Source organism: Lepidothrix coronata, unplaced genomic scaffold (assembly GCF_001604755.1).
Source record: "Lepidothrix coronata isolate B3197 unplaced genomic scaffold, Lepidothrix_coronata-1.0 Scaffold205, whole genome shotgun sequence".
In the NCBI taxonomy this organism is placed as follows: domain Eukaryota; kingdom Metazoa; phylum Chordata; class Aves; order Passeriformes; family Pipridae; genus Lepidothrix; species Lepidothrix coronata.
In genome coordinates this window covers 26,368-38,532 of record NW_016690385.1, presented here as the reverse complement: position 1 = coordinate 38,532, position 12,165 = coordinate 26,368, and the positions used below count along the sequence as shown (strand labels likewise).

The following is a 12,165-nucleotide window of genomic DNA, read 5'->3' as shown; positions in this document are numbered from 1 at the left end:
AATCTGTGCTAAATCTCTTCTATGATACATTCTGACAGTTTCCCTGAAAGTTGTGTCTGACTTGGTGATAACTTACAATGAGAAAGTGATCCCTATAACTCACTGTTAGTCTCAAGAATGAGTTAGTTTGGGGTTTTACACTTTCGGTCCTTATGTTTTGAGGTTACATTCCATTAATGGACCTTTGTGTTATCTTTCTAAAAACAAAATCCTACTCTGTGCTCATCGCTACACATGGTCTGTGTCCCCTGCAATGTTCTGTCCCAACAGGGCTCTCCTCCCTTCCAGCATTAGTTTTTTGATTAGTCTTTTTGTGTCCTGGAGTGCACTGCTGGTGTGGGTGATGATGGGAGGGGCTGCATTGCTCTCTCTGTGACATGCTTTTAATTAAGCAAATTTGGAAAGTTTATTTCAAGAAACATGACATTATTTTTCAGACAAAAGAGTCTTTAAAGTTTGCTGAAACAGAACCATTGAGCTCTAAGTATTTTGTCATCTGGACACAATTTTGCTCTTTCTTCCTTGGATGGGAAATAACATACACTGTGTTGTTTAGCAGGTGGACCACACCCTCCTTTTTCCCCAAGTATCCTAGTTCTATGATTTTATGATTAACCCAGGACTACAGGAAGTGTTTCCTGTCTGAAGACATAATTGGTGCATTATTTTAGTCTTAAACACTGACTTCCTGCCAGACCTATTCACATGGCAGTTTGCAGCCAAATCCAGACTTACAAGAATATATTCACAGTAAGGCCTTGGTAAATGCTACCAGATAAAATAACCACCTCAAATCAAACCAGAGGGGTGTCCAAACAGTTGAAGACAATTTTCTTTCCATCTTCAATTCTTCTATTTTTTCAGGATCTCCCAAAAACTGTTGTTTGAGTGCATTACTTCAGTCTTGCAGACCTTTAAGATCAATTCAAGCCTTTGAAGTTTCAATAAATTGTGCTTTATAGTCTTTTTATTTCCCAGAAACATGAAAAAAACTGTGTATGTATATAACACACAGTCACCTTTAAATACTGACCTGTACTGGATTGTGGTTTGCCTCTTGTGTTCTCTAATAACAGTCCTAACACCATTTGTAAAAAAATTACTATCGTGATTTATCACAATCCTGGTTCTCATAGGATTCCACCCCAAAGCTAAGGAAGGAAGATCATCATTCATATCCCTACAGCTCTTATAGGAGGGGAAATAATTTGAGTAAGTTTTTATGGGAAAACATTTAATCACTTATGATAAGTAAAGGACAGTCTTTTGGATAAATATGAAGAATTTCCTATTCAGAGTAAAATAAAAACTTTAATCTATCCAGCAGTCTTTTGGTTTGGAACTTCAAAGCATGGTGCATAGGAGCTGGCAGGTCCTTAAACATCCTGATGTTTGAGCCTTGTATAAGCCATATATTGGTTATTTTGAATGATGATACATTCTCCCACTTTTAATAAGCGTGTATCTGAGCTAAGGGAAGTGTTTTCACTGTCTACAACAGTGTGTCTTCTTTTCACTCCTGTGTTTGGTTGCTCATCAGAAATTGAAAAGCAGCTGAATTTTCTTAAATCTCTCAGCAACTCCCCTGACCTTTTCCTCCTGCCAGGTTCCCTAATAAACCATGGACATACAGTGTCTGAAATCACTGACTCTGCAAAGCCATTTCTTTTATTTATTAAAATGAAGCTTGGTTTTGCCCAGCAAGAACAAAGCCTCTTTCAGTAGCAGCCGACTTGTACAGATGATTTAGGAAGCAGAGATAATTGCTGTGATACCTTATATTTGTATTTTAATGTGCTGTCTGTTGAACTTTTAGGAAGCAAAACCTCATATAATGATGTGCAAACCCTGACAAACCAGAGGTTGCTGCACTCTGAGGCTAATTTCAGATGCTCAGTGTTTGCACTGAGGAATCACTACTTCACCCCAGCTTTTGTCAAATTAAGACCATCAATCATTATTAGATACATTCTATATTAAAATGAGTTGTGGATCTTTTTTAAAAGCCTTGCATAGCACATGGCCTATGAAGGAAAGGGGGGGTGTATATATATATATATTCCTTTTTGTAAAGAGCTTTTAGATGAGTGGGTAGAAAATACTATGTAATTACAGCTTAAAGAGATGTTTTGTGACATAGCAGTGTGATTGCATTTACAGAAAAATCAGTTACACTTTATTTACTGTATTGTGTTCTCCAATTAGCTGATCTGTGTTCTCCAATTAGCAGTTACAGCCTGTAAGGCCAGGTTAAGCCTTTCTTGTTGTTTCTAACAGGAAACATATTCATTTGTTTTAAAAACATAGACTGAGCTTTTCCATAAAATCATTTGCTGATACTTGTGTTTGGCTTTCTCAGTCTGTACTGGCAAAAGCATTTGATTTCTTTTCTTTGGCAGGAAGCTTGGCCAATTTGGGGCATGAAGGGGGAAGTAGCTTTTGCAACAGCCATCGTGTTTTTCTTCCATTACAGAATATGAACTATTCTCTTGATACAGTTAAATTTTTCATTCTTTTCCAGCCTCTCTTTCAGGCTTTAAAGTGAAATTCATCTCAGTTACACAGTGGCAGCCCAAGGGTGCAGAATTTTGGGTGACTTTGCTGTAGATCACAGCCTATATCATACTAGGTTTTTTGTTGTTGTTGTTTTTTTGTTTTTTTTTTTTTCTGTTTTCCTCTTTCCTTTTACTGCAGCACTTTCAGCCTTGTTGCTTTTCAGGGTGAATTGGTCACATCTTACTGGTGGGGCGTGGTCCAGTGTGACTTGTAGTTCTTCACCATGACATCTGAAGTTCAGCCAAGCTGTTTTCATGAGTTCCCAGTTCCGTCAGAAATTCTGAAATTAAAAACTACCTGCTAGCACTGTGGTCACAGAAGTTTTCAAGGCACTTTGTCACCAGTAGATCTGTGTCTTTTGACCATTGCTTCCCCATCCTGTTCTGAACACTGGATTGCTGAGCTGTAGTGGGATTTAACTGCAGCTCAGGGGTCCTTCATGTGGATGAGAACAACCTTCAGTCCTGCCCTTCTCTTTTTGCTGGGCCCTCTTCCTGCTACAGTGGAACTTTTAACACTTGATAACACTGCCTGCCTTAGCATCACTGGGGAGCATCCTGTATCAGTCCCAGAGATGATAAATTACTTGATCTTTCTAGAAATAAAGCAGCTGTAGAAATGTAAAAGATTCCTTAAATGAAAAGTCATTCTGTTTATTGTGTCTTTATGAATTGAATGGATACTTCTGTGAGAGTACAGCTTTCTCTGTTTACATTAATGATAATGCCTTCATTTTCCTTCTAGTCATTGTTTTTGTTTTGTTTTGTTCTTGTAGCTCACACATTTCCAAGGAGCATGTATAGATTTCACAGCAGAAGTTTCTGATTTTACATCATTCATACCATGTTCTTTTAAGGTTCTTCGGGGATGGTAAGTCTGTTGTTTTACATGCCACCATTTCCAGTGATATGAACTTTTTTTTTTTTTAGAAACCTTACTAAATTTCAGGCAACTGAAAACACATAACACATGCCCATCATATTCCATCGTGTCTTAGAACCTTTGTCTTGCAATGCATCTCAGTAACTCTCATCCTGTCCTTGCTTTGGGTAGAATGCATTTTGCTATCCCTGTGGGAAGTTTGCACAGTTACTGTGATTCTTTTTTAAACTCCAATTAGAATTTATTCCAGATTTTGAGAACTTGGTACAGTAGAAGTGTCTGCATTCCCCTCGCCTCGTTTGACTCTGGAACTGAGGTTTCTGTACCACATGATGTGATTTTGCTGCTTTGGGTTGCTTCATAGCGTAGCCTTTGAAGTCACCTTACTTTTAAGCTTGACAAGAACAGAGAAATTTTTTATTCTTTGTGTCCTTAGCAAATCTTAAGTCTTGAAAAAAACTTGCTGTTAATAAGCAGCTCGAGCAGCTTATCTTTTCTGTTTCATTATTCTTGCAGTTGGCTCCTGTGTTACGAAGGGGAAATCACTGACAATCACTGTGTGCTGGAAGAAGGGCTCTACGTTGACCTCAGTTCCTGTGGCTGCCCAGCTGCTACAATCAAATCCCTCAAGCCTATTCAATATGTAAGGACTCTATTGGGAAAAAAAAATAATAACATTTTAGAACTCTTTTCCTAGTCAGATGTCTCAAACAAGTGCTTGTGGTATATAGAGGAAAGAGTAAAGTTTGTTTTCTTGGCTTACAGGATTTTCTGGGTTCAGAACAAGTTGGGCTGCGTGCACTCATGCACGTGGTCACTTGTAGGTGTGTGCTCTTGGGTGTTCTGGGCTCAAAATTGCTCTGTTTTGTACAAGTTGCATTGGTTAACATTTTTCTCACTGATCCTGTGGCAGGTTCACCCTGGATGGGCACTGGGTGCCCCCAAGGCAACTTTATCCTTATCCCTCCTCAGCTGGACAAGGGAGAGAAAATACAGCAAAAGACTCGTGGGTTGAGATAAGGGCAGGAAGAGATCACTCAGCAGTTACCATCACAGGCAAAACAGACTGAGCTTGGGGAAATTAATTTGTTACCAATCAAATCAGAGTAGGACAATGAGAAATAAAACTAAATCTTAAAAACGCCCTCCTTCCACCCCCCCCTTCTTCCCTGGCTTAATCTTACTCCTGATTTTCTCTGCCTCCTCCCCACAGCAGCTCAGGGGACAGAGAATGGAGGCTGCAGTCAGTTTATTACATATTGCTGCAACTCCTTCCCCCTCAGGAGGAGGACCCCTCACACTCTTCCCCTGCTCCAGCAGGGAGTCTTTTCCACAGGATACAGTCCATCAACTTCTCCAGTGTGAGTCCTTCCTTGGGCTGCAGTTCTTCACAGACTGCTCCAGTGTGGGTCCCTTCCACAGGGTCTTCTGAGCAAAACCTGCTCCAGGATGAGCTCTTCTCTCCATGGGCCACAGGTCCTGCCAGGAGCCTGCTCTAGCCCGGGCTTCCCACAGGATCACAGCCTCCTCTGGGCATCCACCTGCTCTGGTGTGGGGCCCTCCATGGACTGCAGGTGGATTTCTGCTCCACCAAGGTCCTCCATGAGCTTCAGTCTTGCAATTGAAGTGGCTTTTCTGCCCACTCCTCTCTAGCAATTGCCACCAACTTCTCCAAAACTCTTCGTCCTCCCCTGATCACAGAACACAAACTCAGCCTATGTGACATGTGTCCTTCAATGTAACCCTCATGAAGCTGGACTTCAGAGATTACTCAATTCAGGGTTTTTTTTCACATATGAAGTCTTTTTTTTCATTTGTGAACAGATTTTTAAAACAAAAGCAAAAAAAAAAAAAACCAACCCCACAAAAACAAACAAACAAACAAAGCAAGCAAAAAAAAAGATACCAAAAAAAAACCACCAAGCAAACCCAACCACCAAAAGCCACGGGCATGGTGGGAAGGATGTACAATTTGAGCTTGAGAGCTGGACTTTTCACTAGACTGCACAGATACAGTGACTTCAGTGGAGCTATAGCTTCCCACCTCACCTGCTGAGAGCCTGGTTTTTAAGTTGGGCTTTTGGACACTGCTGTGCTAAATCAGAGTGAAGTATTAACATGGAATAGTAGGTCTCATCCAATCCCCCAGCCTGTAATCTCACAGGGAAGTAACTATGCAGTTTGGCATAGTAGGAAACTGCTGGCAGCCCTTGATTACTGAGGACCAGCCCCTGGAAGAAGTGTGTTTGGCAGGCTGTGTGTGGGAAGCTCACATGTCTTCCTCTGCCTTGTGAGAGGCTTGCACCTCTTAGCTCAGTTCCTCTCTCTCAAATAGGAGCCCTCATGTTTCACAAAATCAGGGCACTACACAGCATAAAACGCTGTTGAACCCCACCTGTTTCACAAATAGCAGTGCCCTCAGTGGTCCCTAAGTCATTGTGAGTGCAGATCCGCCAGGTCAGGGCTCCCAGGCTTTGTGTGGCACCGACGTGATGCCGGGCACGGAGCAGTGGGTTCCGTCCGCTGTCAGGAACAGCCACGGCTCATTCTGTGCATTGTCCACAAAACACTGTTCCTGGAACAGAGCCCTCTTTATTACAACATATTTCTGTTAGCTCATTCAAGAGAGAAGCAATGCTATTCCCAAGTGGAGCTGTTGTGTAGCTTTATTGAATTCATTTGTGGCCCTGGGAACCCCTTCCATTATTCAATTTCCATTAGCAGACCTAAGGTGTGTCTCTTGGTTGCTTATGTGTGAGAGGAAGAGCCTTTAGCCCCAACAACAAGCCCTGAATGTGCATTGTCTCCTGCTCCACTTTTCAGTGAGATGAATTTGCTGCAAGTGTGTCTGTGAAGGGCTCCCACGCTGTGGTGGGGAGCCATGCATTGCTGTGCATGAGGTTTCTGCATCCCAGATGTTCACCAGGAGAAGAGGTCCATGTGTGGCACTGGCAAAGGGGAAAACTAATATGCTTTTAGGAGTACAAAGGCCAGCTCATTACCAGCCTTTGGGAACAGTCCAAGCCTGTTCAGTGGTGTAGGTGTGGTCCAGCTGTATGTTTTAGAAGTAGATTATATCAGGCAGTTCTTTGGGATAGGAGAACAAAATAGGCTGGAAAAAAATGGGGGCATGGGATCTGGGTATTCCGTTGCTAATGTGCAAGATTGTAGTGATAATTAAGTGTATGTTACCTTGATTTTTGTACAGCTGAGTGAAGTGTAAAGTGTAACTTATTAAGTTTTCACTTCAAAGCTGTAACAGTTTGAGGGGCTTATTTAGATGTTGTCAGCTGCTGCAAGATTTCTGGGCTCCATTTTGGAAGCAGAATTTGAGGATTAACATTCTATATTTGCAGTATTCCCTCACGGCATCGGTGGGATTTTGTGACTTGACGGAACAGCACTGTAAGGTGGCAGTGGAATTTTTGTGACTAAGGAAACAGCACTGCCTTAATCCATTTGAAACAGCGAAGAACTTCTGCAAAGCCTTGACTTTTTTTTTTTTCCAAAAATAGATCAACCAATTGAAGATGAGGAAAGACTTTGAGGGAATTGTTTGTTCTATGGAAAATGCAGCTTTCATGCAAACAAAATGTTTGCAAACAAATATAACAAATGTTATATGCTTATTCTCCAAGGACTGTAATACTCAAACTAAATCTTCAGGAGGCCCTAGCTGTTCTTTTTTCCTGCTGTTCCATTTTGCTCAAATTTAGAACGATCTGTTTTGTCCTTCTTGGAGTGTTTAGGAAAAGTTGTAGGTTAACAAGAGGATAGAAAGAAGGAACAAAGCAAATGTGTGCCTTGATAATGAGTGTGTTATGTCCTTTGATTTTGATATTCTGTGAGGAAAAAATAGTGGTGTAATACTGCAGGTTTCCATCCCTGCCTCAGCAAGGACTTGCCTTTTGTATTTCCATGGGTTCAGGGAAAGTAAAGCAGCAAAAGAGTGGGTGAAGTCAGCTGTGCCATTTATAGGGCCATGGATGCTTACTGGGGAATTTACCCAGTGTTTGTTGCTTGAAGAGGTTATTCTTTTGGGATAGTGACCCTTATGTTCTTGCAATGGAGAGCTTTAGTGCTGCCTTTTCTCAGACAGGCTGTATTGTCAAACTCCCTGTCATATTTGCTGTGATTTCCGTGGACAAGAATATTCAGTATTGTTGCAATGAGCACTTAGTTTTCCTTCTAAAGTGTTAACAGCAGTCCTTAAGTTAAACCAGTCTCAATGTTTCTAAAATCAAAAATGAGATCCAGGTTGTAGGTTGTGCAATGCTTTTTTTGTTTGATTGCTTTTTTTCCCTTTTCTTTTTGAGGCATTCCTTATTCTTGCTCTGATCAGCCATGACAGTTCTTGTATTTCTGTATTGATTTTCTTTTTCTAAGTTAAATACAGGTGTTAACCAATCTTCCCAGCATTCCTGTGAGGCAAATAATGAAATCAGATACAGGAATGAATTGGTTTCCCAGGGCCAGGCAATGATTCATTCTGTGTAGCTGGGACTGGACCGTGCGTGTTCTGTCGTCCAGCACCATGTTCCTCTCCCTCAGCCAGGCATCCATCCCACACTGAAGGGAGTAGCCAGGCAGTAAAGACAGTTGTAAATGATGAGTTAGCCAAGGCTGAAGTGTAAGATTTTCCCATGGATGTTGAAATACAGCTGTGGAGGCTCATCCAGTTCAGACTCTGGCAAATGCTGTTTGCAGAGCAGCAGGTCAGCACAGACACAAAGTGGGGAACTGCACCAACCCATGCCATGATTGGGTTAGTCATGCTTTAGTCTGGCCCCATGGACTTCTTTCTTTGGCATTATTAGGCTTTGGCATCAAAGTTTGCAAAATCTAACTTTGCAAAAAAAAGGTGTGAGGAAAAACATGTTTTGGCTGAGCCCTTTTCAAAAGGGCTCTATTGGTAACAGTTTTCACAGCATTCATAATGCAAAATTATCCATATGTTCTCCATACCTAAATCTGTAGTTTTTGTTACAGGCACATGTGCAAATTCACCTGTGCGAATGATTTTCAGTTCCAGTGCCCTTTGGTCAGCTGCTTTGTGTCTGCACACTGCTGCTTTACAAAGCACCTAAGCTTTGCACTGCAAGCAAAAGGCATTTAAAGGAAGCTTGTCTTGAATGGTCTTTGTTTAATATCAAACACATCAGGCTTGCATTGTGTTTTTTTCTGAACTAGTAGAGTATAAATATCTGTTCTGAATTGTGAAAAATTTGTGGTGCACAGCTTCTCTCCATTTAAAAAAAAAAAAAAAAGGTAAAAATCATTAGGGGAAAGCCTGATCTGAGTTGAACTGCACAAGAGATTTTTGGTGTGTTGATTTCCATGGCTTACCTGTGTCATTGCCACTGCATCATGTGCTGTGTGAGCCACAGGCTACCACACCTGTTAAGTAAAGAATATCAGTGTATTTAACAGTTCACAAGGCTGCTCATATCTTGAAATGCTGTGTAAATATAGCCTTTCTTCATCACTGGCCTCCTGAATATATTAAATCTCTTCAAGTTTCTCCCTGGACACTGGCATTAAAAAACAGAACAAGCAAAACCTCTTAAAATATTATTGGTGCTGGTTTAAGCAAAGGCACTTAGTTCCTCCACACATGAAGTAATTCTTTAGTGCTTTGTCATTCTCACAGTTGGCAAGCTTTTCCCAAAGGATGGCATTTCAGGTTATTTTCCTTGAAATAACTCTGAAAGGAAGCTGAGGTAATCCTGACCTAGACATGGGAATGACTTGCCAGGGAACATGGATGACTTTAGCTCACCTTTGAAATGGGAAACTTGGGTCCACCTAAGGCAGTGAGGTTGTCCCCTCTTGTATTCTCTGCCAGTTGCCCTTCCTCTGGCTCTTGGAGAGCCCCTTTCATCCCTGGTCTGTCAGGACTGGGCCTTCATGAAGAAAGCTGGTCCTTTGAGCCTCACAATTACCTATCAGTGGTGAAAGTTCCACCTGAAAATGGGTGAAAATGCTCCTCAGCGTTCTGCAGGGAAGGGTGGGAGCAGGATGCCTCTGTAGGAAGCATAACAGCATGGCCTCTAAACCTTGTTTTTCGCTGTTGGTAGTTTCCATGGAACTACGAAAACAAAGTAGAGAAAAAAGCCAGGCCAAGTCACTGCTGCCAGCTGTTGGTGTATAAGGGAATACATAAAGTGAGGAGTCAGCTCCTTGCTCTGTATATGGTTATGGAAATGTGAGAGCTCAGTCCTTGACACAGCAGCCTGTTTTCTGTCTGTGCCAGGTCAGTGGAGTCCTCCTGAGGTGTCGCTGGGAAGGTGGTGTCAGCCCTTGTCATGGGCTGTGTGTGTGCCAGGGACACAGTGCCTGCTGCCTGCAGACACACTGGGACTCTGAGCAGCTGGACAGGACATTCCCAGGCCATTCAGGTCAAACAGTCTCACCCCAGGACAGCTGGAGTCATTTCAATTGACTCTGGAGTCATTTTAATTGACTCCACCAATGTGCTGTCCTGGTTCTTAGCATATAAATGGATATGCTGTATCAGATAACTTGTCCATCTAGTACAGCATCCCCGTCTCTTGACATACTGAATATTGCAGCAGCAGGATAAACATTTAGGCTTGGGTAACAGTGTCTGGCAACATGGATGCCAAAGGGTGTTTCTCATGGTCAGTAATGCCCTTGTGAAAATTGACCCTGTTGGACCTGTTCTGGACACCATTTCTAGTGTCTGCTCAGGTGAAAGGCAGTGCCAAGACTCTTGCAAACAGGAGTGTGATGGTACTGCCCTGCTGAGCAGGGCAACCTGAGAAAGAGCTGCCTCTCTGCTGGTCTGGATTTCAAAGTAAGCCCTTAGTCACACATTGTAAATTTGACCCACCCCATCTAGCAGAAGGCACTTCGGAAGAACTGACATTCCAAAATAAAAACACTGCAGGTTTTAATCTCTTTCTGGGTTGTAACATTAGTTTTTTAGGAGTACAGTGAGCTTTAAAAATGCCTCTGATGATCCCCAGGGTCTTCTTTAAAATACCTCAGCAAACTCTCTGTCCTTGCAGTGTTGCATGACTTAGATTGTCCCTGCACTGGTTGGCAGAGGAAGACAACTTCTCTGAGGCAGATTCTGGCCAACCAGCTACATACCAAGTGCTCTGAGTCAGTGTCAAGTAAATTTGTATGTCCTGAATCACCACTGAGCTGTTCAGAGACACTTCACTACAATACATGTGCCTCCTCAAACATGAAAGTTAATTTCTCTTAATTGCTCAGTGTCTGTCAACTTTAGTTCAAGATTTTGCTTCATTCCTTCCACCTGAGGCCATATCTTTGCTGCAAGAGAAATCCTAACTTTTGCTTGAGCCAGCTATCTCAGGGTAACCTCTCCTAAGAACAAGGTGACTTTCCTGGAGAGGCTGATCAGAGGTTACCCAGACCTGTTCCCTCCTCCTGCAAGTGCTTATGCCTTTGGTTACAATACTCCCCTTATGGCTTTAGGTTAAAAATGCTGAAGAATTGTGCCAGTGTTCCTTGTGCTAAGGCACAGACTTCGTGTATTTAAGTATTTCCTCTGTTTTTCTGCTGATCTTATAGCTGGACCACATTTTCATGCAAACTGATCCTTTTATTTGCTTTCATAGGCAATCTATCAACTGTAGAAAAGGACATTAAGCAAAAAATGTTTCAATTCTGCATGAGATTGAAGGGTTTACTAATTATGCTGTTTCCTCAGGATAGTCAGGAGAAAAAACAGGAATGCCTGTTAAAAACATTGAGAACTTTTTAGTTGACCTTTTTAACCTCTTACAGTTTGTAGCTCTCTAAGATTTTTGCAGTGAACTACTGCTAATTAAAGTCTGTGGACACTCTACTTGTTATTTGCAACACTGCTTTAGGTGCAATCTGCAGATCACCCTGAACACTGCTGGTGATGTGTTCCATCAGTAAGTAAATAACCTAGATTTATGAAAAGCAAAAACTTAGGCCCTGATGATACAAACCAGATCAAAATGATTTTTTTCAGATGCAGAGGCCTCTCTGCATCACGAAGTGACTCACTGTACTTGGCATGTGTCAGTGGGGCCACCACACTCTGGTGACAAAGCCACTCATAAATGCAGTGTGTTCCAGCTCTGTGTGCTTTGGGGTTTTTTTCCTTCTTTGTTAAAGGGAGCATGATCTGACCCAAAAGCACGTGGAAGTTCAACTGAAGTGGGCAAATGTGTGCCTCATGTCTAACACCTGAAGTTAGACTATTCCTACTAAAACTTTGCTTCTTTTTTTCCCTCTCTCCTTCCTCCTCCCCCAGGTTTTTGCTGAGCCTTCCATCAGTCTGTTCACCCTGGAATGCTGCAAGGGCAGAGAGCTGCACTTCAGTGAACCTGTCAGCTCTGTTCTGAATGAGGACCTTCATTTTTACACTCAGTCTGTGTGGGTGAGGAGTGGACTGTAAGTATGGAGTAAATGTTCCTGTCAGTTTTGCACTGTAGGGACTAATACTGAACACGCATTTTCTCACCCTGTCCATAGGATGTTTCACATTCTAACTTTAATTTTGAGACAATATAAAATTCTAAAATGCAGTTGAATGTCAGGCACACTTCTTGTATCAAGACCCAAAACTGAACAAAAACTCTGGGCAGGGGGTGTATTTCCCCTTGTAAGAATTGTCCTTTCATCTCTGTAGAGTAATGACCAATAGAGCCTGTTGTTCAAACAAGGAGCCAAAAGTAAGTTTTGATTGCTGACTTATAAAGA

The 12,165-nt window shown here is 42.0% G+C and overlaps 1 protein-coding gene across 3 annotated transcripts in view; it reads left to right on the top strand.

The window, feature by feature from the left end:
- Nucleotides 1-12,165, top strand: part of CRYBG3 (crystallin beta-gamma domain containing 3) — an 85,886-nt gene that overhangs the window by 66,389 nt on the left and 7,332 nt on the right. Inside the window, exons 16-19 of one of the 3 annotated variants that reach the window (XM_017832756.1) lie at nt 3,249-3,263; nt 3,332-3,426; nt 3,955-4,081; nt 11,717-11,856. In XM_017832756.1, the coding sequence (XP_017688245.1) occupies nt 3,249-3,263; nt 3,332-3,426; nt 3,955-4,081; nt 11,717-11,856 (377 nt within the window). Of the gene's footprint in view, nt 1-3,248; nt 3,264-3,331; nt 3,427-3,954; nt 4,082-4,351; nt 5,244-11,716; nt 11,857-12,165 lie in introns of those variants that run through there. The other 2 variants (XR_001877681.1, XR_001877682.1) reach the window with 2 other exon arrangements.